At 41.8% G+C, this 27,501-nt stretch overlaps 1 protein-coding gene across 1 annotated transcript in view; it reads right to left on the bottom strand.

The window, feature by feature from the left end:
* Positions 1 to 27,501, bottom strand: part of ANO6 (anoctamin 6) — a 176,116-nt gene that overhangs the window by 104,080 nt on the left and 44,535 nt on the right. Inside the window, exon 2 of the mRNA XM_082255319.1 lies at positions 7,552 to 7,628. Coding sequence (XP_082111445.1) covers positions 7,552 to 7,628 — 77 coding nt within the window. The remainder of the gene's footprint in view (positions 1 to 7,551; positions 7,629 to 27,501) is intronic.

Below are 27,501 nucleotides of genomic sequence, written 5' to 3'. Positions count from 1 at the left end.
ACGGTAAGTCAAAAATCCCATTATCGCTTTCGTTCATTGACGGACACAGCTCCTGATCTTCTTAACCATTGGGATGTCCCAAAGCAGTGTTAAACAAGAGGGGTGGGAACAGCAAAAAATTCCCAAGGCTAAACAGTAGCCAACCAGGCAACAGGAGCTTAACAAAAACAACTAGAAAATAACAATACACCCTCAAAGAGGACCAGGTCCTCTAAAACAGCAGCCTGCAAAACCTTGCGGCCAAAAGAAGCATCTGCAGATGTCAACACATCCACTTTATAGAAGTTTGTGAAAGTGTGCACAGATGACAAGGTGGCCGCCTTGCAAACCTGCGTCACCGACGCCTGATGAAGGAGGGCCCAGGAGGCACTGAACGCCCGAGTAGAATGCGCCTTGACAGGGAACAGAGGAACATGACCCCTGCTGGAATAGGCCTGAATGACCGTCTGTTTGATCTATCTGGTTGCAGAGGAAACGGACAACCCTTTCTGAGGTCCATCTGTAAGCACAAAGAGAGAGTATGACTTCCTGAGACTCCGTAGCTGCCAGGTACACCCAAATTGCCCGAACCACATCCAAGACAATTTCCTTGGGATGTTTTGATCTGGGACACAAGGAAGTCAACACAATGTCTTCATTCAAATGGAAACCTTTGGAAGGAATGAAGGACAGGGCCGAAAAACCACTTTATCTCTGTTAATCACCAAGTAAGGTGAACGACAGGATAACGCCGCCAATTCCGACACCCTGCGCGCATAGGTAATAGTCACCAAAAAAAACACCTTCTGAGACAGCGTAAGCAAGGGAATCTCCTGAGGATCCTCAAAGGGAGGCTTCTGGAGGACCGAAAGCATTAAATTGAGTTCCCAAGGCAGCAACAGAGACCGCACTGTAGGAACCAAATGTCGAACACCCTGAAGAAAGGTACGCACCAGGGAGTGTGTGGCCAAGGATCGTTAGAAGCAGACCTCCACAGCCAACACCTGGCCCTTGATGGTACTCAAGGCCAATTTCTGTTCAATCCCCCATTGAAGGAAGGTCAAGATCCAAGAAGGAGCGAGGATGAACCCCAAGAGACTCGCACTACGCAATGTACGTTTTCCACGTACGATAGGAGATCTTCCTAGATGTAGATTTCCTAGCTTTTAACAGAATTGGAAGCACTGATTCAGAAAAACCCCAATTCTTTCAACAGCCAAGCCGTAAAAGTCAGCGACTGTAAAGCAGGATGGAAGATTGGCCCTTGGGACAGCAGATCCTTCCTGAGAGGAAGCTTCCAAGGAATGTTGGCGACCAGCCGCACCAGATCGGCGTACCAGGCCCCTCGAGCCCAGTCTGGGGCCACTAAGATGACCGGAATTCCCTTCTGTCTTGATCCTGCGTAGAAGTCTTGGCAGAAGCTTGAGAGGAGGGAAGGCGTAAATCAGACGATACTGACCCTAGGGGGCCACCAATGCGTCTATGGTGTCCGCCAGAAGATCCAGTGACTATGCCACGAACCTCTGCACCTTTCTGTTGACTTGAGATGCCAACAGACCCTCAGGGGTGCCCTACTGGAGACACAACTGATGAAACACCTCCAGATGAACAGACCATTCCCCGTGGTCCAATGCATGTCGACTGAGGTAATCCAGTTGCCAGTTTTTTACTCCGGGAAGGTGTAGGGCGGAGAGGGCTGGAAGGAAATGTTCTGCCCACCTGAGAATGCCGGCTAACCCTGGAGTCAACAGGACCCTACTTGTGCCCCTTGGTGATTGACAAAGCCACGGCTGTGGCATTGTCTGATTGAATGTGCATTGGACATCCTTGGAGATGATCCGTCCAATGTTCCAGGCACACTCTGATCGCCCGGAGCTCCAGGACATAGTATTGTATTCAAAAACAAATGTTCATATGTGAGAAACAAAAAGCAAAGTTTTCTCCATACTGTTGTGCTGTCAAAAGTTTGAACACCTGTGAGAAACCAAACTTCAGATAAGATCCCTAATTCCTCCCCCCTCCCAAAGAAAACACCCAGTTGATCATCAATTACCAATGGTTTCAACGACCCCTTAACCGTCATTTCAGATTAGACTAACAAAGCTGGTTAGCCGGCATTCTCGGGTGGGTTGAACAATCAACCAAAACAGCATCTGAAATCGCAGCAATCCTCAACTTGTTTCCTTTCACGTCTCCAAAAAAACCCCACATGGATGGGTGAATTAGACTGCAGAAAAACTCACCTCGTGTAATACCGTCACCATACATTTTACAGGCTTATCTCCTAGTGCAGGGATCCTCAAACTATGACCCTCTAGTTGTTGCATAACTACACATCCCATGAGGCATTGTAAAGCTCTGACATTCACAGACATGACTAGGCCTGGGAATTGTAGTTCCTGAATAACTGGAGGGCCATAGTTTGAATACCCCTGTCCTAGTGTGACTCCAGAGATAGCTGTAGAAAAAATCTGGCAACAGACAGGAATAAACATAAACCACTGGCCACTCTGTTACTCCCGACTCTCGCTAGTAGGGCTGCCACCTCATCCCTCAAAACCTGAACACATGAATTACACAGGTTCTGAGGCAAATTTTGTACGCAGGTAAGGCACCGAGTTTAACCACTTGCCGACCGCCGCAAGTACATATACTGCGGCGGTCAGCCCCTCACAGGCAAAGTGACGTATATATACTCGTCACTAGCCTGTGAGGCTCTGGGGAGCAAGTGCGCGCCGCCGGAGGCGCGCTCCCACAAACCCACGCCGCGCGTGTTACCGGCGGACCCGATGTCCGCCGGTCACTCGGCGATCGTCGGTGGAGAGGGAGAAAGGCAGGCGGCTAATGTAAACAAGCCGCCTGTCATTCTCCCCTGTGTAGAAACAATGATCATACGGTTCTACTATGTAGGACCGTTGATCATTGTTCCTACAGCTCAAGCCACAGCCAATCACAGTTAGAATCACGCCCCTAGGGGCACATATAACCCCTCCCTCTCAAAAAAAGTTAACCCCTTCACTGCCAATGTAATTTTACAGTAATAGTGCATATGTATAGCACTGATTACTGTAGAAATGTCACTGGTAACCCCAAAAGTGTCAAAAATGTCAGTCAAGGGTCCGATCTGTCCGCCGCAATGTCACAGTACCGCAAAAAAAAAAAAAAAACGCAGATCGCCGCCATTACGCGTTAAAGAAAAACAACAAAAATGACAAAAATCTTTCCCTTTGTTAGTAAACACGATAACTTTTGCGCAAACCAATCGCTTTTTGCGATTTTTTTTACCAAACATATGTAGCATAAAACAAATTGGCCGAAAATGTTAAAAAATTTTTGATTTTTACATTTTTTTGGGGGGGGAATTTCATATAAAAAAATGTGAAAAATATTGTTATTTTTGCAAAATTGATGCTCTTTTTTTGTTTATAGCGCATGATCAAAAAATCGCACAGGTGATCAAATACCACCAAAAGAAAGCTCTGTTTGTGGGGAAAAAAGGGACGTCAAATTCGTTTAGGTACAGTGTCGCACGACCGCGCAATTGTCCGTTAAAATCACACAGTGCCGAATCGCAAAATACCCCCTGGTCAGGAAGGGGGTAAAATCTTCCGGGGCTTAAGTGGTTAAATACCACTTTAATTAGCCACAGAACCAGTGTAATTCTTGTGTGTTCGGGTTTACAAGGGATGAGGTGGCAACCCTACTCACTAGCTGTAAATAATGTGTGTGAAAATATGAAAAATTGCCCCGTACAGAAAGTGGTTAAAGGAATTCAATAGGGTTTTCAGAAAAGACTGTGTAATGTAATGTATAAATTACACAGTCCATTCTGAGTTAGAGCACTGTGTAAATCCCACTGTGAGCACAGCAGTACCATTAGCAGCCAACTTCCAGTCCCTGCAAAGTATTTGAATTGAAGTGGTCAGCTCTCACATTGGGGTTTCCACAGTCTTGTATTTCAGAAATTATAGAGCAGTGGAAAGTGTAATAAAAACACTACACTGCTTTCACGAGTCCTATTTAAAAATAAGGGTTGGAGTATCTTCCGACAAGAAAACCTGTCAGAATGCAAATATTGGAAGCTGCCATTGCTGGCCTTGCTTTGAAGGTTCATGCTCCGAAGACCATCATACTTATCCTTGCTCTACAACTTAGTGATCCCTTAAACCAAGCAGTGAAGCGAGGATTAGAAATACCGCTCTGTCGCTTGTACTATCAAGAAATGGTAGCTTACATACTGTTATTTTAACAGGTTCCTTTTTTAATGATGTACTAGAAACAGACACTGTTTCTAGTACATTGTTCTGTAATTTGTATAAAGCAATGACCCAATGATAAAAAAAAACAGGAAGTCCTCAAAGGGTTGGGAAAGTGTTCCCTTCCTGACCTATACCAAGTAAAAATAACTCCGCACTAGTCAATTTCAGGAACAGGAAAACTGGAAAATACAGGCAGCTATGCTGAGCTTAGTGCGGAGCTCAATGTAAAATATGTTGTCCAGTCTGCTAAAAACCCTTACATTTTACATGTTTGCTTATCTCGGATATTTGTTATAAGGTAATGAAACAATTTGAAGATGTATGCATTTTATCAACATTTTAATTAAATGATATGGATTTCTTAGAAAGTAAGAAAAGATAGGTGAAACGTTAAATCAACTCTGTTACTAAACTCTAAAGTTTGAGCAAAAGATGCCCCCACAAAGAAGATTAAATCTCTCCTCTCCCTCTACCCTCACTGCCAAACAATATTTAGAATCTTCTTTGTAAGAGCTTCTCTTGGTCACTTTAACCACTTCCCAAGCCTATTCTGACACACTCGTACATGTAAAAATCATTTTTTGCTAGAAAACTACTTAGAACCCCCAAACATTATATATTTTTTAAGCAGAGACCCTAGATAATAAAATGGTGGGTTTTGATATTTTTATGTCACACGATATTTGCGCATCAGTTTTTCAAATGCATTTTTTTGGGAAAAAATACAATTTAATTAGTTTTATTGTGCAAAAAACACAATATAATACCCAATTGTTTTGGTAAAATACAAAAGATAATGTTACGCTTAATAAAAAGATACCCAGTATGTAACACTGTAAAATTGACTGCGCCCATGGAGCAGCACCAAATGAAAATCTCCAAGGGCAACACTTTAAATGCCTTTAAAGTTTACTAGTTTAGAGTTATACAGGAGGTCTGGTGCTAGAATGATTGCTGTTGCTATACGGTTCACGGTGATACCTCACATGTGGTGCAAACACTGTTAACATATGAGAACAAATGATGGTGCTAATCACCAACAGGAACCAGAGCAATGGAATGTTTAAATTAGTGATGAATAAAAAATTCATAAAAAATTCATAAAGTGCAGGAGAAGAGAATTCCTAATCAGGAGCAGCAACAAAAACGTGTATCTGATTCTTCTAATACTGCTTGCAGGGCCGGCCCTACCATGGGTCCCACTGGGTCCATTGGACCCAGGCAGCACTTGGAGAGGGGCAGCAAATTGACTTCCAAGATTTTTTTTTTACAGCAGTTTTGTCTGTCATCAGTTTGCGGCATGTTATGGGTGGCATTTACCAATCTCATACTGCCACCCGTAGTGCAAACTCGTGAGTATGAGGAGGCAGAGCATCTACGGGGACCTCCCATACGTGATCGTGGTGTGAGCACTGACCTCAGACATCAGCGCACTCCATCTCACGCAGGGCAGGTTGGATCTTCTAGGACGGTGGGCACGGCAGACACAGTAGTGACAGGAGGACTGAGGACAGACAGTGGGTGTTTGGTGGACCGGTCCGGTGGTGAGTTATGGAAGAATGTAACAGTATACATAATATTTTCTAAAGGGGCCTTTTGTTGGGCGTAATTTTTTTTTTTTTTTGGGGGGGGGGGGGGGGCATTTCATTCTTGGACCCAGGCAGCACAATGTCTTGGGCCAGCCCAGACTGCTTGCTACTAAACTGATAACCTAGAGCAGAGAGGGCGGCCCATGGGTGTAGCCAGGTGTTTTTTGTTCTGCCTAGTCCTACTCCTTGTTTTTTATACCTTCCTTTTTATAACTATTTCCACACGCTGTCCTATAATAATTTTTAGACACTGTTTTAGTAGTATGAGTATTTCCATATACTGTTGTTCATTATTCTCATTTATATGTTCATTATTCTCATTTATATGTATCTTGTTATTATCGAATCAGCTGTAATCCCATACATTCCGCCCTTCCCCGGCCACTGCCTAATTGCCATCCAGTATATTTATATGTGGCTCCTATCCTTCCTGATTACACTTGATAAAGGAGCACGCATGCTCAGTACGAGCTTCACGCATGCTCTGAAATGTGTTGTGATCTCTGTCTCCCGGTGACGTCACACGCTTCCTCCGCGGTGCATTCCACACTGCGGCCCAACGCAGACACCAGGAACGACAAGGAAACTGCCGGTAACATCTTCCCGTCCTTACTATGCGCTCTGCATGCTTGGATCGGAGTTGTTGGACTCTTCACCTGTGGGAGAACGTTTACTTCATAGATGAGCCTTTGTCCTACTCATGAGTTGGCAATTGTCATTGATGTCATCCCCCTGCAATAAAGTATTACACTTAGGGGTGCTTTTCTGTTTTCTGTATACGAAAGAGCCAGTCAGACCGATCTGTGTATGATCGGCTGCATGGGAGATCAGAGGAGAGATTTGAGGTCTAACAGACCCCAGATCTCTCCATAAAAAGGACCGGTCACGGCCCATGCTGCCACAAGGGATGTTGTTCATCCCTTGTGATAGCAATAAAGTTAGTACAAAAAAAAATTGCATAAAATAAATAGAAAAAAAAAAAAAAAATGTTAAAGCGCCCCTGTCCATTACTCCCGCACGCATATGTAAACGGTGATCACACCACAAATGTGAGGTATTGTCGCAAACATTAGAGCTAGAGCAACAATTCTAGCACCAGACCTGCTGTGCCACTCTATACTGGTAACCTGTAAAGGCGTTTAAATTGTCTCCTATAGAGAATTTTAAGCACCGTAGTTTGCCGCCGTTGGACGGGCAGGCACAATATTTAAGTGTGACATGCTGGGTATTTTAACTTGTAATATCTTTTACATTATACAAAAAAATTGGGCTAAGTTTAGTGTTTTTTTTTTTTTTTTTATTAATGCGCAAATACCATGTGACAAAAAAAATGTAAACACCGACCATTTTAATCTACAGGATCTCTGCTAAAAAAAACACATTATGCGTATGTGTATATATATATATATATATATATATATATGGGCCCTAAGAAATTTTCTAGCAAAAAAAAGAAAAAAAAAAGAAGAGTAGATTTTCACATGTAGGAGCGAAGTGTCAGAAATGGCCCGGATGGCAAGTGGTTAATATATGTAGGATTTATCCAGTTTAGTTTATATAGCAAAATCAGACCAAAACCATATTTTGTTTTGGCTGTGGTTTTACTTTACACCTAAAGGGGGTTATCCCATCAAAATTCCATCAGAAAACACACTGGCATGTAAGCCACCAAAAACCTGCCACCTTTCTGCTTTGCAGACTACCCCAAAAACCCATGTACGTACCACTTCTGCTGTGTGAAGGCTGGGAATATTTTCTTGCATCGTGCCATACAACTCCGTCTGCTCCATTTCTTCAGAAACTAAAAAATAAAAAAATAAAAATTGCTTATTGCGCTTGCATTTCACTTAGGACAAGTGGAGCATCCTTTCACAAAATGCAGTAATTAGTTTTCCACACCATCAAGAGTATATTCCAAATCTAGAAATTAGTAGATGAGTAAAATTAAATTACAACTAAAAGGCAAAAAACTTTTTTTTAAATTTTGGACAGAATGGAGATGGATGAGAACAGTTTAGCCTGTTCTGTTTGCGGTCTGTGTCCCGTTCGGTAGATTCATCCTCTCTTCTTGTCCGATTTACCATGATCATTGAAGGTGAACGTAAAAGAAAGCTCTTTTCCTGATGGCGCCTTTCCAGTGAAACGCATTGAGATCCCAATAGCGGTGGTTTTTCTGCGTCTTGTTGGTGTCACTTCCGACTCCGTTGGAACGCACACCGGGCTCACAGAGACAAGCGGTGAGGAGTGTAAATGGACCAGGTCTTGTACAGTGGGTGCTGCTCTATGGCACAACAAAATGTAAGTGCACTGGCAATTGTTTTACCTAGGAATTGCTTTAAAAAAAACGTACTGCACAATTATTGCGTTATTGCCTTTTCATTCTGGGACTTCCCTACTGGTAACATTGGATGTAGGAGCCAAGGAGGTCAAGTATACACCAACCAAGAGATATACCATAAAAGCTGTGAGGGTCTTGGTGGCCCAAAGTCATCTGGTGGTGGAGCACATTTATAAAGATGAGCACTTTTAACTGAGAAGCATAGATGCGTGCGCACAGGGTGTGCCTGGGCACACCCTAATCACCCTGTGTAGCATAGATTCCCCCTGTTTGAACCCCTGATATTTCAGCATAGCCCCCTAACGGCTCCTACAATTTTTATAAAAAATACTAAAATTCTAAAATATAATAAAAAATAAAAACTTCTGACACCACTCTCTGCTCTACTGACACCATCAGTATATATACACATGTATGTGTTTGAGCTTTGAGGTGCACACCCTAATGCAATAGGCTGTGCACACACATACTGAGAAGAGCATGTGTCACTAAACGCACACGTGGTGAGAGAAGTTGATTGGAAGATTGTTTATCTGTTTAATTAATCAAAGGACCTTTATTGGCTATCAATTTTATGCACAAAATCTGATGGTTATTCAATTGTTTCTAATTTTTTCTGCTTGTTCTGTTTTTGTATAGTATTTTGGGTATTGTAATTCTGCATTAAGGTTTGCGCCTCAAAACAGGTGATTCTAGGTTTTTGGCATTACACCAAAAATGGATGGCGGCTGCTTATCAATTAGCAATATAGGAGGCCCAATTTCATTTTTCCCTATTTAGTGTTCAGCACAAATGCTTTGTATTCTCTGAATGAATGCAAAGTGTTCCCTGATTGGACAAGGTAGAGAGGTGGGGCAGCTATGTTGCTCTCCACTTTGTCCAATAATAGAGTGCTTTGCATTCATTCAGAAAATGCAAAGCATTCTCTGAATAGCACCCGACCTCCTGTATTTACAATGCATCAGGCTGGGCACTCAGCATGGGTCCTGGAAGCAAGGGAAGATCACTGGAAAATTGGTGTTTACTTCAATGATTTTCAGAATTTATCGGCACAGGCCAAGCTGAACCATTCTAACGATGTAGAACATGTCAATGCATGACATTTTTCTCGTGAATTGAAAAAAAAATACACAAATATCTTTTTAAGCTAATAAATATGAGCCTTCCAGAATCAAACTCTGTGAAAGATTTGTTCTTCTGTGCCTAAACTATTTATTTTTTAGAAAATGAAATAGTCTTTTATAAACCCATCATACATTATTTGAAATGTAAGATTTTTCAGCTGCATCTTAGATCTGTAATAACATTGATTGCAACCTTCAAAGAGCCATAGAAAAGCGTTTTCATAATATCCTTTATAACAAGCCAGCAATATTCTAACACCAGTGTCTCTAAGGGCTAATTAACATAAAAGCTAATTATCACTAATTAAAAGTGATCTGAAGTGTGAAGGTTTATTGATGAACTAAAATATGCCAAATGAATATGAATAACTCATCCACACAACTCTACACTGCGTGAATAACAAATATGTCAGAATGAACCTTTTGTAAAATTTCTTTAATCTAACAGTATGGCAGTTTATCCCTCTTGGTAAATGCAGAGTGACAAGATAAATGTCCAATTTATTCATGTGTCACTGTATCTAAACTGAATGGAATACAACTGACTGCCTCTAGGGGACTGCTGCTGCGGGAAGATGAAAGCCAATTGGATCCTCCAACTAGGTTTACCAGCATGTCCAATCATTTTCCTACTTTGAAAGGGTAGCTTTTTATAAGCTATGACAATTACGGTATCAGGCCAGAATACTGTACCATCATTATGCTATGTATAACCATAAAAAAAAAAACATACACAAGAATAAACTAGTGTTTCCAGTTTAGAATTCAGGAGTAGAGGTGTGTAAAACATTTCACTATTTGATGGAAGTTCACATCACATTCTCCGTAGTCAGTGTGTATTTTCATATGCGCTTTAACATGCATTTTCAATGCGTTACAGTGAAGTTTTTTCTTTTTATTCAATTGAAATATCTATTGTCGGATGAGCATGCTGGAAAACTAGCAGCAGACTGGCTCTTGCTCAGCGCCAATGGCTATGAGTGCCGACCGGAGCGTTCTGGCAGGGGGCTGAGCAACCTGTCCGAACTAAAAAAAAATAGCAGGGGCGATCGCTATACTAACGTTGGATCGTCAGCCAGCTGTCAGTTTTCTTTCGTTCAACCCCAAAAAAAAAAAAAAAAAAAGCTTTTTTTGAGGTCGCTTATTGCTTCTTCTTCTGACTTTTCAATTGTTTAGGGTGTGCGTCAGTGTGGAAAATCTTCATTGAATTCTCATAGTGATAGGGATGTCTGCATGTACAAGATAATCATGGTACTGGCCACTGCAATCCTTAAAGTGGAGTTTCACTCAAACGTGGAGGCTCCACTTTGTCTACTCTTCCCCCACCAGTGCCACATCAGACACCTTTGGGGGGGGGGGGCGGTTAACTGTTTGTCCCAACGTCAGAAGTTTGGCCCCCCTCCTCCTTCCCTGCCGCCGGGCCATTCAAAAGCACACTGCGCTTTGGGCATGTGCAGTAGGTAATCGGCTGTGAAGCCACAGGGGGTATATGACTGAGCCACGCTGTTTGTGAATGGACAATGTCTATTTATAGGAGCGTGGCTCGGGAGCCAGCCTGTTCGAGTGCCCCCTGAGCAAGAGGCTTGCTATTGGGGGCACTTGGCAGGAGGAGAAGCCAGGACTGCCGGCAGCGGACCCAAAAAGAAGAAGAGGATCGGGGCTGCTCTGTGCAAAACCATTGCACTGAGCAGGTAAGTATAACATGTTTTTTATTAAAAAAAAAAAAATGGCGAACTTTAGAATCACTTTAAACTTAAGCCCCAGCCCTATTTCTGAAATTTTTTGTTTACAAGTTAAAATCAGTATTTTTTCCTAGAAAACTACTTAGAACCCCCAAACATTATATATATTTTTTTTAGCAAAGAATCTGGAGAATAAAATGGCGGTCATTGCAATATTTTTTGTCGTGCGGTATTTGCGCAGCGGTCTTTAAAATGGCATTTTTTTGGAAAAAATTTGAGAAATCACATTTCACTGCATTTAAAAAATACTAAACAGTAAAGTTATCCCATTTTTTTTGTATATTGGGAAAGATGATGTCACGCCGAGTAAATAGATACCCAAAATGTTATGGTTTAAAATTGCGCCCCCCCGTGGGATGGCGACAAACTACGGTCAATAGAGATCTCAATAGGCGGCGCTTCAAATTTTTTTAACGGTTACCAGTTTAGAGTTAGGGTGTAGCTCTTTTTTTTAAATGATTGCTTATGCTCTGGCGATCGCAGCGATACCTCACGTGTGGTTTGAACAGCGATTTCATTTGCGGCTCAACTTCCATACAAGTTTTTTTTCGTGCGTGAGCTAACGGTGACGGGGGCGGCTAAATTTTTTTTTTTTTCCTATTTATTTTATTTTTTTAACATTATTACAGGTTTTTTAAAAAAAAAAAAAATCTGATCACTTTTATTGCTGTCACAAGCAATGTAAACATCCCTTGTGACACCAATATGTAGTGACAGGTACTCTTTATGGAGGGATTGAGGGTCTAAAAGACCCTAGACCCCTCCACTACACTTTCATGTATGCAAAACGCCGAAAAACTGCGTTTTTGCATACAGCCGTTTTTTAAATCTGACACCTTTTGCAGCAGAGTATCCCGGAAGTGACGTCATGGACACCGCCTCCGGGTTACATCATCGGGGACCCGATCGAAGCCGTTTTCGGCTTTGATCGGGACTCCATCCAGCCGGCAGACGCGCCGGCTGGGTGCTCGGGGCTCCCGGTGGGACGGGAGCCCCGAGCAAAGTCACGGAAGGCGGCGGGGCCCGCTCACCGGGGTAACGATCGAGCGGCTCCCGAGCCGCATCGGTCGTTACTGACGGAAAGCCGACCGTCGGCTGTAAACCACGGTATCGGGATGGTGTCTCTAGCTAGAGGCATCATCCCGGTATACTACCGCAAAGTTTGCCGACGTAGATCTACGTTAGTATGCGGTAAGTGGTTAAGCTGCTCGAACAGTAGTTGATTTTCAAACCAACATTGGTATAAATACTTAGCACATTCAATGACTTGCCAAAAGTACTTAAAATTGAATTTGCTATTAACAACTGATTTTGGAATGAATGGAATTTCCCCGAAGGAAAATCAAATGGACTGTTAGAAACCCGTTCATTCGAGAAAAAAATTTCCATTCTGCTCCTTGAAATTTTCTCAACACTGGTCGAAAAATTGATTTAACAATTAGAAAGTGGAACAAATGTTCTTAAAGTGGTTGTATACTGCTGGCTTTTTTTTTCCTGCAAGGAAAAGTCAATGTGCTAATATGCATCGCATGCTAGCACATTATGTGAAACTTACCTTAAAACAAAGCTGTTCCAGCATCGCAATGTCAGGGCTGCAGCCGCTTCCATCTTCACCCGTCTTGCTTCAGGGTTCAAGGGGCTCCGGCTCTGTGACTGGCCGGAGCCGCAATGACGTCACTCCTGCACACACGGGCGGGAGCTGCCATTCATGGCACAGAGCTTGGAAAGAACAGCACGGGTGGCTGTTCCTTCAGAGCGCAAGCGCCAGTGATGTCACTGGCTGCATTTAATGTAAATATCTCCTAAACGGTGCACATTTAGGAACTATTTACACTACCTATAGGTAAGCCTTATTATAGGTTTACCTATAGGTAAAAGTCAGGAAAGGAAGTTTACTTCCTCTTTAAAACAAACTTTTTTTTTTTTTTTTTTTTTAGCAAAATCCAATTTATGGCCAGCTTAAGGCTAAGGGGTCAAACTAGATGCTACGTTCCCCCCCTTCCCCTCCCAATTCGTATTTATGTGCATTCCTTTTATACACATTCCAGTGAAAAGAAATACATGCTACTCTACTTTTTTGAAAGCAGTGGTAAGAACTAGGATGATTGGAAAGCATTCATTTTATTAACATGTTTTCAGATTGTGTACAAGCCCTGCGGCCCCATTCACACGGCCACACCTTTAGAGCTCGAAGCTCCAAAATGCTGAGGGAGAAAAAATAAATTATTCTCTATGCAGTTGGTTCACATCTCTACTTCATCTGAAGTTAAACGCCTAAAGCTCAAGAAAGTTCTCTACTTTTTTTTAAAGCTCTAATTGGGTAGATGTGCGTGTTTTTTGCCATGTTTTTATTCCCATAGAAATTAATGGAAATGCATTATTTTCACATTTGTGTGCGTATTTGTATGTTTTTGCGCGATTTTCGCTTAATTGAAAAAATGTAACAAAAATTGTAATATATGAATAAATAAATGTAAAATAATTACACAAAGAATTAAAAATCATCATAAATAATGAATACATAAAATAAATGAAGAAAAAAAAATAACAACCCCTAATCTTAAAAAAAATATATTAAATAAAATTATATAAAGCACCCAAACAAAAGTAGTAGAAGTAGTAGTAGTACTATGATCAGCCTAACCCGAAAAAAACAAACCCTAACCTCTAATCCTATTGCTAACCCCAACCCTTAATCCTAACTCTAACATAACCTTAACTCTAAGTGCTGGTTCACACTAGGTCGCTCCGACTTAGGGGGCGACCTGTGAAGTTGCGTGCAGCGCGACTTCGCCGCGACTTGCACGGACTTCATGAATTGAATGTCAATGCAAGTCGCCCTGAAGCAGTACAGGACCCTTTTTCTAAGTCGGAGCGACTTGTGTCGCTCCTATTAGAACCGGTCCGGTACTACTCAATGACCGCGACGGTGCACGACTTGCCAGGCTGACCAAGTCGCCTGACAAGTCATATTAGTGTGTACCGGCACTAACCCCTTACCCTAACAAAAAAAAAAAAAATGAATAATAGTAATAAAATAAATAAAAGCTGATTGAAAAGTTAAAAAAAAAAAAAAAAGCTGAAAAACCAAGCAACAAATGATTTTTTTTTTTAATTAACCAATACAGAAAACTAACAAAGCTCAAAAACTATATAGAAATACGCAAATTGTGCCACAATCGAGCATAAAAATGCGCAAAATAAGCACAAGAAAAAAGCCGGAAAAACACTCAAAGACAAAAGCTCAGGTGTGAATGCAGTCAATTTGTATTGTAAATATGAATGCCAACTTGTAATCTAAAGTGCCAACATTCAAATACTTTCACTTACGTGTATAGTTTAAGTGAAAGCCACACGGCCACAGTGGATGAATATGATAATCAACAGAAGGTGCAGCCCAGGGTCCTACATCCATGCATGTGTTTAAGCATGTACAAGCGTATACATGTAGATCTGTTGGTTTCTAAGGGCAGCTGTACGCAGCACCTAAACAAACAAAAAAATCTCAGTGCCGGTTCACACTATAGTGATGCAAGACATTGCATGTGATTCACAACGCACTGCAAATCACATGCAATGTCTGTGAGATACAAATTCAGCCATACAGATTGTATGGCTGAATTTGCATTGCATTTGGACCAAAGTTGTGCAGGACCCTTTTTTAGGTCTGCACCAGAATTTGATCGCATTGGTGTTCACACCTAGGCGATCTGATTCCTGTCCGAATTGACAGTTCGCACTGCGATATGCGAACTAATCTGAGATTGTCGTAAACTTTGTATTGACGCTCCCAGCAGTTTGCATATGGCAGTGTGAGCTGCCTGCGAGTCGGGTGCGATGTGGGAACCCGCAGTGGATTCGCAGGGCTCCCACATCGTACCAGTGTAAAACTGGCACTCAATGCGCTGGATCACCCCGCTGCCAGCAAAATCACATTACTTACTCCCATGAATACAATGTAATTTTATACCTCACGAAGCCAACGCTGTAATGCTTGGCATAGTGGTGTCTGCCCAATAGCTGATCAAAAAAGAAACAGATTTCCCCCATCTACACAAAAGAGATGAAGGGAGGAATCCTCCTTGCTGTTCTATTGTATTCCGACAGCAGGGGCTCCTTCGCTGTCAGAATACGCTGTTCACTGCTGCAGCCGCTGACCAAGTTAAAATTTTCCAGCCATAGGAGGATCAAAATTCGGCTGGTTCAGCAGGAAACAATCTATGGCCAGCCTTAGAACCCTCAATGTTAATCACCTTAATAAAAAAAGGAAAAAAAAAAAGAAGAAATCAAGAAACAAATGTTGACCATAAAAAGAGAAAAATAAAATAAAAAAGTATCAGCACTAGAAGCCCACCCAAGGGGGTTAATCAAACCTCCTGATAGAAAAATTGTATTAACATATAAAACAGCTATTTAGTAATTATCCTGTTTGGATTATGTCCAACAAATTACTAGAAGTCTGTTGCTAGGTAATCCAATATGCTAAGAAATACACATCCGTCCATCACATCAAGAATGTCACTACAAAGTTCAGTGCTCAGCAATACACCGCATAGCGCACTGGGACATCACAGCAAGGTACAATCCATACCCCTCTCAACTTGTGCGGCTTTGACAAGAGGACACCACTCTCTCTCAAGTCCATCTGACATGTTGGAATGTTGCTGCATGCCTAAGGAAGCACAGTGTCCACGTGGTTAGCACTTCTGTCTTGCAGCTCTCGGGTCATCAGTTCCAATCCCAACCATGACACTACCTGCCAGGAGTGCATGTTCTCCCTGCGCCTGCATGGGTTTTCTGCAGGCAATCTGGTTTCCTCCCACCCTCCAAAGACATGCTGGTAGGGTAATTGGCTCCTATCTAAATAAGCTCCTTGAGGGCAGGAACTGATGTGCATGTACAATTTAAAAAGTGCTGCATACATCAACGGCACTATATAAATACATAAGCCTAGCTTGTAGTGTTGGAACACTATTACTCTCCCTGTTGGCTGCTCGCTGGTTGTTTTAATGGTGTATAGTACTCCTTCCCTCCATTGGGGGGGTGCCCCGTAGCAGTTCTGACTTTAGATTGTCAACTTCCTTTTTACAATTCCCTCCTCATTTGGTCACATTATTTTTTAACCTTTTCAGACTCCACTGCTGTCTTTATGGTGCAGGCATCAGTCGGGGTACGCAGCATTTGTGGCCCCTGGATGGGAAAGTATGCCTAATTTTTTTTTTTTTTATACAGCTCCAAGTGCCCACATGCATGAGGCAACAGAATTGGCAAACACATCAGTGAAATCTGGCGTACCCAAGACATAAAAGGAGCCAGGCACTGACTTAAGGCTGGTCCACATGGTGAGTTTATCGGACAAATGATCGTCCGCTTTTTTTGCATACTAATCTCATAACTTAAAGTTACGAAAATTCTCATACGACAGAATAAAAATTCGGACGTAATGTCATGTTTTGTATTGTATTTGCATTATATTTTCAAACGACAACTGTACTGATTAAATGAAAATCGTACGATCTGGCATCATACGAAAAACATTTTTGTGCATGTCCGATCAGATAATATCGGATGAACTGTCATGATCAGCTCTCGAAAGCTCTGTACTAACAATTTAGATCATCGTACGATCGCCTCGAAAGCGGTATTTTTCATCCGATTTTCTGATCATGTGTACGGGGCTCGTACACACTATAAGAAAATCGGGTGAGAATGTTCGTCCAAGGAACTTTTGTACGATTTTTGTATAGTGTACACAACTTTCTACAGCCGATTCCGACCTTCTGAACTAAAATTTCCAAAGGGACAAGCTCCAAATTTTTTCTCGAAAAGGAACAGAACAAACGATTTTCACTTAATGTGTACCATTTCTGTATGAGAAAAATCAGAAAACAAAAGACTGCACATGAGATGATCCCTGGTCATCTCGCGCCTCGACTACTGCAATTCCCTTCTCGTTGGCATACCTCTACATGCGCTATCCCCCCTTCAATCCATCATGAATGCTGCCGCCAGACTCATCCGCCTTACCAATCGCTCAGTGTCCGCTGCTCCTCTCTGTCAAGCCCTCCACTGGCTTCCGCTCACCCAACAAATTAAATTCAAAATACTTACAACATCTAACAAAGCAAGCCACAGCTTAGCCCCTCAGCTACATCACCAGCCTCGTCTCAAAATAACAACCTAATCGCTCTCTTCGTTCCTCTCAAAACCTCCTGCTCTCTAGCCCCCTCGTCACCTCCTCCCATGCTCGCCTCCAGGACTTTTCCAGAGCCTCTCCAATCCTATGGAACTCCTTACCCTTATCTGTCCGATTATCTCCTACTCTATTAGCTTTTAGGCGATCTCTGAAAACCCTCCTTTTCAGAGAAGCCTATCCTACCAACACCTAACAAATGTACCTCCATTTTCTCCATCAACCCATCCCCCACGGTTATTGCCTTTTGTTTCACTTGACCCTCCCTTCTAGATTGTAAGCTCTAACGAGCAGGGCCCTCTAGTTCCTCCTGTTTTGAACTGTATTGTAACTGTATTGTCTTCCCTCACATTGTAAAGCGCTGCGCAAACTGTTGGCGCTATATAAATCCTGTATAATAATGATCAGAAACAAACAAAAAAGCCTTTGTCCTACGAGAATCAGTTCCAATTTGCTGTGAAACTAGCAAAATCGGACAAGCGTTCACCCGATTTTCTTATAGTGTGTGCCCCAAACTTTAGGGACGGTTCACACTGCCACGGCTTCAAAGTCGAGGGGGGGGGCGACCCCACAGGTCTCCCTGTGGCCAGCAGGGGTGGTAAGTCTGGACCTGATGAGGGTACAATTCTTGCAGGCATAAATGTAGAAGTCACTGCCTTGCATGCATCTTTCTACATTATGAAGCCGCTGAAGCATAAACTGGGGGAACTGTCAGATATTCCCACCCTGCAAGCAATACTCATTATGGAGCTGTCATGGCTTACACAAACATCTGAGTAAGTGGCACTGATCAATACACATATATCAGATATTGTTTCAGCACCTGCCCTATACATTTGGCATTTTTTTATATCTTATCTTCAAAGTCCTCCTATAGACAGCTACAGAAATTGCCTACGTATTAACTTTTTTTTGGTATTCACAAAAAATACTCTCTTTACCTGAGCACAAGCAGAAACTTTTTTATAAACTGTAAGTCAATGAGTAATATACACAACAAACAGTATACAATAAGTGTACGGAAGGTGGGGAGGTCCCTATATGCTACTATAACGAAGGGTCAGAATTAGCTGTGAAATATTGATTTGTACTGGAATAATTCCCATGAAATCTGTATAACTAGTTTACAGCTCGCACACACTCACTCCTTACAATGCACATTTACATTTCCTACCACATTCCATAACAAGACACAAGGAGTCAGAGGGTACAAGGGATTCTCCAAACTTACATATCAGACGCTTCCAGTCCAGTCCTGACCACATCTTGGAAGTTTCTAGGTCTAAAGATCAGCGATATCTCTCAATCAAAATAGGCGTGACATTCAGAGCCGCTTTGCGTTTGTCAAAAAAACTAAACTGTAAGCTTGGTTCTTGAAGAAACAATCCAAACATTTGTTTTTCCATATGAAAAGAAACCAACCAGCAACATGAAAAGCATAGCAGCCAATAAGAAATTATTAAACTTATCAGAAACATTCATGTCAGCCCTAGATAAAAATCAAACAATCGCTAAAGTGATTTCGGTCTTAAAGTTTCACAGTGGATTGCATTTAAACATTATGGTCAGTCAAGTCTGACAACCCTAGGATCAGCTTACACAAACATACGGTACTACCTTTCATCTGCGCCTGGCAGTTCCAGAAAGACTGCATTTTTTCTCCTTATATACTTGACCAAATCAGAAGGTCAAATCTTACAGTATAAAAAGGTTTTTTGGCTTACAGCTGATTGTTTTTACAAACCTCGTTTAGCCATTAAATCTACATCAATACTTCAGAGTAAAAAGAGCTGAGTTTGGAAAGTAAAAAAAAAGTTTGAGGGCAATTCAATGATTAAATCATTCAATTAATAATGGAGAATAACTTGGCATATAGAGTCACACCAGTGCTCAGAGTGGGGCATGTACCAGCTTTCTGCTCAAGGCTCAATGATGCATCCCTGACCCCGTTCAGTTGTCAGCCAGGTGATTTCCCAGCTGACAGCTGAGGGTAAACAAAGGGGAGGGGATTATAGCGGACATCATTTTCCAAATATGGTAGTTGCCATAATTGCTTAATGATGGGAATCTCATATCCAGCAGCTGAATGGGGCCAGGAATGCATTAGTGGATTCTACACAGCTGATGGCATTCTGACAACCAATGATGCTATGCAGCTGACAGCATCCTAGCAACCAAGGATGCTGTGCAGCTGACAGCATCCTAGCAACCAAGGATGCTGTGCAGCTGAAAGCATCCTAGCAACCAAGGATGCTGTGCAGCTGACAACATCCTAGCAACCAAGGATGCTGTGCAGCTGACAACATCCTAGCAACCAAGGATGCTGTGCAGCTGACAGCATCCTAGCAACCAAGGATGCTGTGCAGCTGACAGCATCCTAGCAACCAAGGATGCTGTGCAGCTGACAGCATCCTAGCAACCAAGGACACTGAAGCAGAAGGACTGAACATGTACTGAGGATGACGTGTCCTGCATAGTAGCTCAGGAGAAGATTCAAAGAAAGGACTGGTGGGGATGTGCGTTTTCAAGTCTGCTAACCTAAAGAGGCCCTGTTCCAGATGCATGTGGAGCCTAAAAGGGGTGAGAAACTTTTTTACAGAGCCAGGAGGGTGAATGTGATTTTGTTGCTTTATGAAAGAAATCTTCCAGAAGGAAAATGTGGATTAATGTTCTATACGTTTTGAAAAATGCACATGGGGAGGAAGCCCTATAAACACAATCTAGTGTGCAAACTGGATTTTAACAAAATCGACATTTCAAGCTAAATCCCACAATAGAGAAGTGTCTCCCAATGCATATACAATAAATTTATTCTCTGCAAGGAGTTAGAAAATATAGAGCATGTGTGCAATAAAGACTTCTACCCCTTGGGCTCGGTTCACACTACTGCAATGTGACTTTGATGTGATTTACATTGTGATTATGTTGTACAGTTTTTATGCGATTTTGCATATTCTATGGGGCCAAGGCGAACTGTAAATTGCACCAGTAGTGCAGGGACCTTTTTCAAAATCGTAGCATTGATTAGAATGGGCATCATTGAAAACAATCAGATTTCTCTTGTTACATATTTAGTTGGTTGGTGCCAATTAGGGCTTATCAATACACATTATCAACCCCTTGTGAAGCTTTATACATCCTGATCTTCACCCAGTTTCACATCGATGCTAGAATCAGGCACCGCTGGCAAAAATCCATGGGATGGCACTCCCAAGAAAACATCAGGTTTCTCATCTTCTAAATGATTCTCCCACAGTGTCTGCTTTATAACAGGCTTCTAATTGACATTTATGAGTTTAACAATACTTCCAGACGCTGCTCTGCGTGCCCGATTTAGTTATAATCAAGAGTCCTAAATGTAGCCACTGCCTAGGTCTGTTGGAAAGTATTAGAGCTGAATGTTTAAAAAAATAGCAACAGGAATGCAAGTTACGATACCGACAGCGATTCCGGACTACTGCCCTAAAAATACTTTTCCATCTGGCCTTTAAACAGAAAGGCATTAATGTACATTTCCTACATGCCATTGCTATAACAAGTACAATGAGAAACAATTCTGCAAACGTACTTCAAAAAGAGGTTATTAGTCTTTCCATGAAACAACAACAACTACTGAACGAATAATCTACCAATGGCCGCTTTACAATATACTCTACACCAATGTTTCTAAACCTTTTTTCAGTCAAGGCACCCTTTAAAATTATGGACAATCTCTAAAATAATGGGCAGTCCCGAGGCACCCCTTCTAAAATGTAAAAAATACATCAACATCCACACATGTAGGACACCCAACGTTGGAGGCGATATATTCTTCTAAAACCAACACACTTTTGCACACTAGTACTGACTAGTATGCCAAAGCTTGTCTTCGCCATCAGTTTTTCTCCATCACTCAGCTTATGCGAACCCAGCGGGGAAAAACAGGGGACCCTCCCCAGCGCTGACAAAGAAGGGCTGGAGAGGGTCATTAGTTGTTTGGACTTTGCATAACTAAAAGGCAGGCTTCGTCTATTTGCTGGCTTGTATACAATTTTGAGGACATTTTTAGGCATTTTGTAAAAGTACCCCTTGAAGAAACCTCAAGGCACCCTGGTTGAAAGAGGCTGCTCTGCACAACAGTGTACACTCAGTCCTACTGGATGGAAATTCTCAAGACATCTAACAGATATTGTCAGAAACAAGAATAGTACAAGTTAAAGTGGGGTACACACTAGTAGAAAATCTGCCGAAAATCCCCGCCCGATGTGAAATCGTCCGATTTTCGGCTAGTGTGTACACAACTTTCAGCAGCCGATGCCGACATTTTCAACGAAAAAAAACGGAGGGACAAACACCAAACATTTTTTCGTCCGTCCCCAGACGACCGATTTTCGTTTAATGTGTATGCAGTACGTCCGTGAAAAATCGGATACGAAAGACCGCGCATGATCTGAAGTTGCTGACAACCCGGAAGTCTAGGAACAAATGTGCCAAAAAAAAGAAAAATCGGACGAGAAATTTTGTGAACATTTATGCACTGTCGACTAAAACCGGTAATGAACGCTGAGAAGACAGAAAAAAATCGGAGGATATTTCGTCCGATTTTCGTCAAGTGTGTACGGCCCTTAGAATCAATCCTAGGCAGATAAAAAACACTGTATTAATAAAAAAATGAAATAAACGCAATGATTGTAGGTGCCCGATTTGGACCTGATAATCTCCTAGATAAAACTGTACCAGTAACAATGTGGCCATGGCCAGCACTTAGCAAATAAGGTTAATGAGCTGGCATTGAACATACTGACATTACTAGTAGAGCAGTGAACATCTATACATGGAAAGAGAGAGTGTATGTAGAGGGGTGATCGTGCCCTTCCAGTCAGCAGGCTGGGTTGTGTTGACCAAGTGACAGTTTTAAGGCAAATTAGAAAAGAGAAGCAATTAGACTGGTTAGAACAAGGGTGCTCAACCTTTTAAAGAGTACGAGTCACGTAAGTGATTCGGTAACCAGTTGCAGGCAACAATGAAATTAAATGGTTCAGAATTTCAATTTCAAGAGTTTAAACAACAATCAGGCTCATCATTTTCCCAGTGACCTACCCCCGTTGGATGCTTAGCCATTGTTTAATCATAATCACAAAAACCCTTTTCTCATTATTCAGATCACCATTAATCCCACTCTCGTGCTCGGGTGTGACCAGCCAAAAAGGCTCAGAACCAGTGTTGCAGCCTTCACTATATCAGGGTCTTTGCAGCCATCCCTTGAATTTCCGAAACTAGGACTGTGGACTATCTTAACAAAACAAGACCAGGTAAGTGCATGCCCTAGTAGTGCAAGGATTATGAAGGACTGGCAATCATTTAGTAGAGTAGTGTGCACACAAAGGAGGCTGCGCGGGTTGCCATAGGTTTGAGGTCATGGGCCACATCAGTCATCTCCGCGGGTCACATTTGGCCCATGGGTAATGAGTTAAATATGCCTGAGGTAGAACATTTCTAGTAGTGTTGAAGCATTTTTTTTTTGCAACTTGAACTTGTACTTTATACATACTGGAGTGCAGGGACAGTTAGTATACAAAGCTTAAAGCGTAACTCCACTTTTGTTGAGAAAAAAATATTCCCCTCTGGGTGATCTATGTACAGTACAAGGATAATAACAACCTTTGTTGCAGATTCCTACCTTATTTTATTCTAAATAAATCCCTGTTTGTTCCTTTGTGCTGAGTGGGTCTAATGGGAGTGGTTTCATAATTATCTATCAGCTGTGGCAGCTGCAGAGGACTGAGGAAATCTTCTGGGCCTGTATACCTTTAGATGTGTTCCTATTGGGAATATCTCACCAAAAAAAATGACATTTTTGTTGCAGGGGATGCCAGAAATCTGACTTGCATCTTAAGACTTCTGGGAAAATTGGTGAGCCAATCACACAAGTCGGAAATTATGTTTCTGGGGTGTGGTCAGTACACATTCTATGTACAGAACAGCTCCAGGTAGCCAAATTGCATTTCATTTTCAGAAAATTACAACAGCTGCAGATTGAAAAGGAAAGGTAATTTTTAATAACATTCAATTCCAATATGATTTGTGTCGCAATTGTATATGCTGTATTATTTTTTTCTTTATTTGCTATTTTTTTTCCCGACAAAAGTGGAGTTACCCTTTAAGGACCATCCTCTAAAGTGAACCTGTATAAGCAAAGCACAATTTTATAATCTTTTAAAGCTTAATGCTGAACTAAACTGTAGAGAAAAAAATGATTGTGGTTTTAATTAAGTGCCGGTTCACATTTGTGCGATCACAGAGATCGCATGTAATTCGGGGGGGAACTCTTCCTAAAATTACATGCGATCTCTGCGCGGTGCAAATTCAGCCATACAGTTTGCATGTATGAATTCGCACCGCAATCACACTAAAACACGCACAGGACCCTTTTTTTGGTCCGCAGCAGAATCGGATCGCATGGTGGTTCACACTAGTGCGATCTGATTCTGTGCGAACTTTCAGATCGCACTGCGATATGCGATCTAATCTGAAGGTGTCAAACTTTTAATTGACACCCCCAGCGTATCGCATATGGCAGTGTGAACTGCCAGGGGTGCGAATGCGATGCAGGAAAACGCTGTATATTCGCAGCGTTCCCGCATCGCAGAAATGTGAACCGACACTAAGGCAACAAAAAATTCTCAGAAGTAATACTGATTGTAAGTTAAGGTGTTTAAAGTTTAAGTATGTGTGGGCAGCATTAAACATTAGATTGGAAAACGAGTGACCCAGCATTTAATTGCAACAATCACTTTGCCCTTGCAAGGCAATCAAATAGATCGGGGGGATGAACAGCAGGGAGGAGAAATAATTAAAAAAAAATTAATTAAATAAAATCGATATGCAAGTAAATATGAGCAAAGCAGAGGTTCACTTCAAAACCTCCAGGGTCTCCTAAACTGCCCATTATATATTAAAATAAATTGTCTGAAGAGTGCTTGCAGGACCATAGATAAAAGGTGAGGCATACAGCAAAATAATAGGATTTAGCTCGATCATCACATGTAAGCGATAATAATAATAATAACATTCAGAAACATGAAAATACCTGTACAAAAAATTGAGATACATTTTGATTTTATGTCGTGTGTCTGTGTTGCCTGTTTTATGTATTAAAAACGCACACAAAATATACTGTACATGTGCAACTACACCTAATGTGCTTAAATCAGCCCCAGTCAGCGCCTAAAAAAGTGATTCACACCTAAAAACAAAAATGTAAGCAAAAAAGTGCAGGGCTTACATTTTGTTTTATATATTAATCGGCCATACAGAATACAGGAGGCTTGTTAGAGAGAGTTTCCAGCATATATCTATTGGATTGCTGGTCAGTTAGCTATGCATCAACCTGATACAGTTCTGTACCTTTCACATGCTACATATAAAAAGTAGACAATGGAGGTTGATTTAGTGGATTTACTAAAACTGGAAAGTACAAAGTCTGGTGCAGCTCTGCATAGAAGCCAATCAGCTTCCAGGTTATATTGTCTAAGCATAATTAAATAAGCTGGCATTAGAAGCTGATTGGCTACAATGCACAGCTGCACCAGATTTTGCACTCTCCAGTTTTAGTAAATCAACCCCAAGGTATTTCTTTCTAAGTCTCCTACATAAAAAAGGAACATGTACTAAGTTCTACTTACATTAGGCGATGCAGCAGCATTCCATTCTGCATTGTAGGTAGCACCAATATGAATGATCACAGCATAAATGTCACTGTCTCTAGCACACAATCTATATAATATCATATACAACATTACAAAACTAAGGCATGACATAGTCTAAATGATGATTGGTTGACTCCATTCTCAGTGGATACATACAAAGACAAAGACACACGCAAGCTTGTTATTGCAATACTATATTCTCTATACAGTGCTCTAGTTAGCCAATTTCCCTATGGTAATAAGCATGTCACAAGTGCACTATACCATATACACAGAAATGATTAAAGGCAGTTTAAAGTTGGTTTTAGGGATAAGTTTGCTATTGTGAGTAGAGTTGAGTGAATTTACTTGGGTTTGATCCACAGAGGGGGTTCACTGTCACAGACACCATATTCTGGCAACACATATTCTACATTTGTAATAGATTTTTTAACTTTTACATTCAGGCAAGTTAAAGTGGTTGTAAACCCACATATACCCAGTCAAGTGACTGACCATAGGGGATACACAGAGATGAAACAAATCCTCCTACATACATTGTACCTGTTTATCTGCAGTCTTCTCTACAGCGGTTTAAAGTCCAGAATTGAAAAGCTTGTCTGAGCTGTCAGAAAAAAGGGGGCGGAGATCTGAAGTCACACTCTGCAAAGCTCAGGCTGGAGAGAGTTCTGAGAGCTGATAGGAGGGAAAGGACACATCCCTCTTCATACAGCTCACAGGAACAGAGCTAAGACGGTCAATCAGCTGGAGCTTTCTCGCCGTCACCATTATTCTCTTGGTGTCAGGAAAACTTGTCAGAAGTGACTCATGCAAATATTAGATGAACAAAGCAGCAGACAGAAGTACCACTTTGTGCTTCTATTTGAAACAAGTACACACTTTAAAAGAATATGCTTTGTTCATATTCCATGTCTGAGGTTTACAACCACTTTAAAGCGGAGTTCCAGCCTTTTCACTCACCTGTCCAACGGTCCAGCCATGCGGCCGCCCGAAGCCTCGATCCTCTCCCTCGGCATCACTGCTGTGGGCACCCGGCTGTGACAGTTTGCGGCTTCACAGCCGGGTACGCACTGCGTATGTGCGAGTCGTGCTGCGCGTCTTGATTGGCCGGCAATCTTCTGGGACCTCTGACATGTCCCAGAAGAATGCAGGGAGGGAGGGGGAGAGGAGAACTTCCGTTCAGGGCGCCGCAGCGCTCCGAGCGGAAGTGGGAGTGGGTACCTGTCAAAACTAGGTACCCGCTCCCCCCCCAAAAAAATGACATGCCAAATGTGGCATGTCAGGGGGTTAGAATACCTAAAGCGGAAGTTCCATTTTTGGGTGGAACTCCGCTTTAACTACAACAGTAGCACCCCAGACTGAATAATTTCAACTTTAACCACTTGCCAACCAGCCGCCGTAGTTATACTGCGGCAGGTCAGCCCTGTATGCTGTGTTGTGTAGCAGATAGTGGGGGTGCTCACAAGCGCTGATTGGCTAGAGGGGGAGCCAATCAGTGGGTCCAGCGGATCTGAGGTCTGCCAGGCACCCGTGATCGCTCCCCATGGAGACAGAACTTTGGTCTGCTGATGTAAACATGGCAGACTGCTGTTCTGTCAGTGATGAACACGGGGATCCTGTGTTCCTCTTATTTAGGAACATGGGTCTCTGTGTTCATCCAGTGATTACATCCCCCACACAGTTAAAAAGCATCCCCCAGGCACACAGCTAACCCTTTGATCCCCCTGGTGTTAGCTCCTTCCCTGCCAGTGTCATTAGTACAGTAACAGTGCATATTTTTAGCACTGATTACTGTAGTAATGTCACTGGTCCCCGCCCCAAAAGTGTCAGTTAGGTGTCCAATACATTTGCCGCAATGTCAAAGTCCCACCAAAAAAAAAAAAAAAAAACGCTGATTGCTGCCACTACTAGTAAAAAAATAAATAAAAATGATATAAATCTATCCTCTAGTTTGTAGATGCAATAACTTTTGCGCAAACCAATCAATATACACTTATTTGGGATTTTTTTTTTTACCAAAAATATGTAGCAGAATACATATTGGGCTAAATTGATGAAAAAATTAGATTTTTTTTATTTTTTTATTGGAAATGTTTTATAGCAGAAAGTAAAAAGTTTGTTTTTTTCCAGAATTGTCGCTTTTTTTGGTTTATAGCGCAGAGGTAATCACATACAACCAAAAGAAAGCCATTTGTGGGGAAAACAAGAAACAAGGATATCAATTTTATTTGGGTACAGCATCACATGACCACACCATTGTCAGTTAAAGTAAGGCAGTGCCATATCGCAAAAAATGGCCTGGTCATTAAGGGGGTAAAACCTTCTGGGCCTTAAGTGGTTAGAAAAGGCTTTTTAAAGTAATTTTTGTTGACAAAACTTTTTTTTTTTATTTATCATGTGGTAATATTCCTGAATTGACTGTTGGAAGTAGTAGCCACAACAGATATAAAGGATTACTATTGTAGCACCCTCCTAGATAGGTGCTAGGTAAAGGCATCTAATGCTCCTGCTGCTTATCAGGGGAGCCTGATCTTTAGTTAGGCCTGCTCTCTGTGCTCAGTGTGTAATCATCTGGTCTGAGGGAGTGTC

Source organism: Pelophylax lessonae (genome assembly GCF_965119305.1).
Source record: "Pelophylax lessonae genome assembly, chromosome: 4".
Classification (NCBI taxonomy): domain Eukaryota; kingdom Metazoa; phylum Chordata; class Amphibia; order Anura; family Ranidae; genus Pelophylax; species Pelophylax lessonae.
The sequence above is the reverse complement of the archived record's forward strand: the minus strand, read 5'-3'. Positions and strand labels throughout refer to the sequence as shown.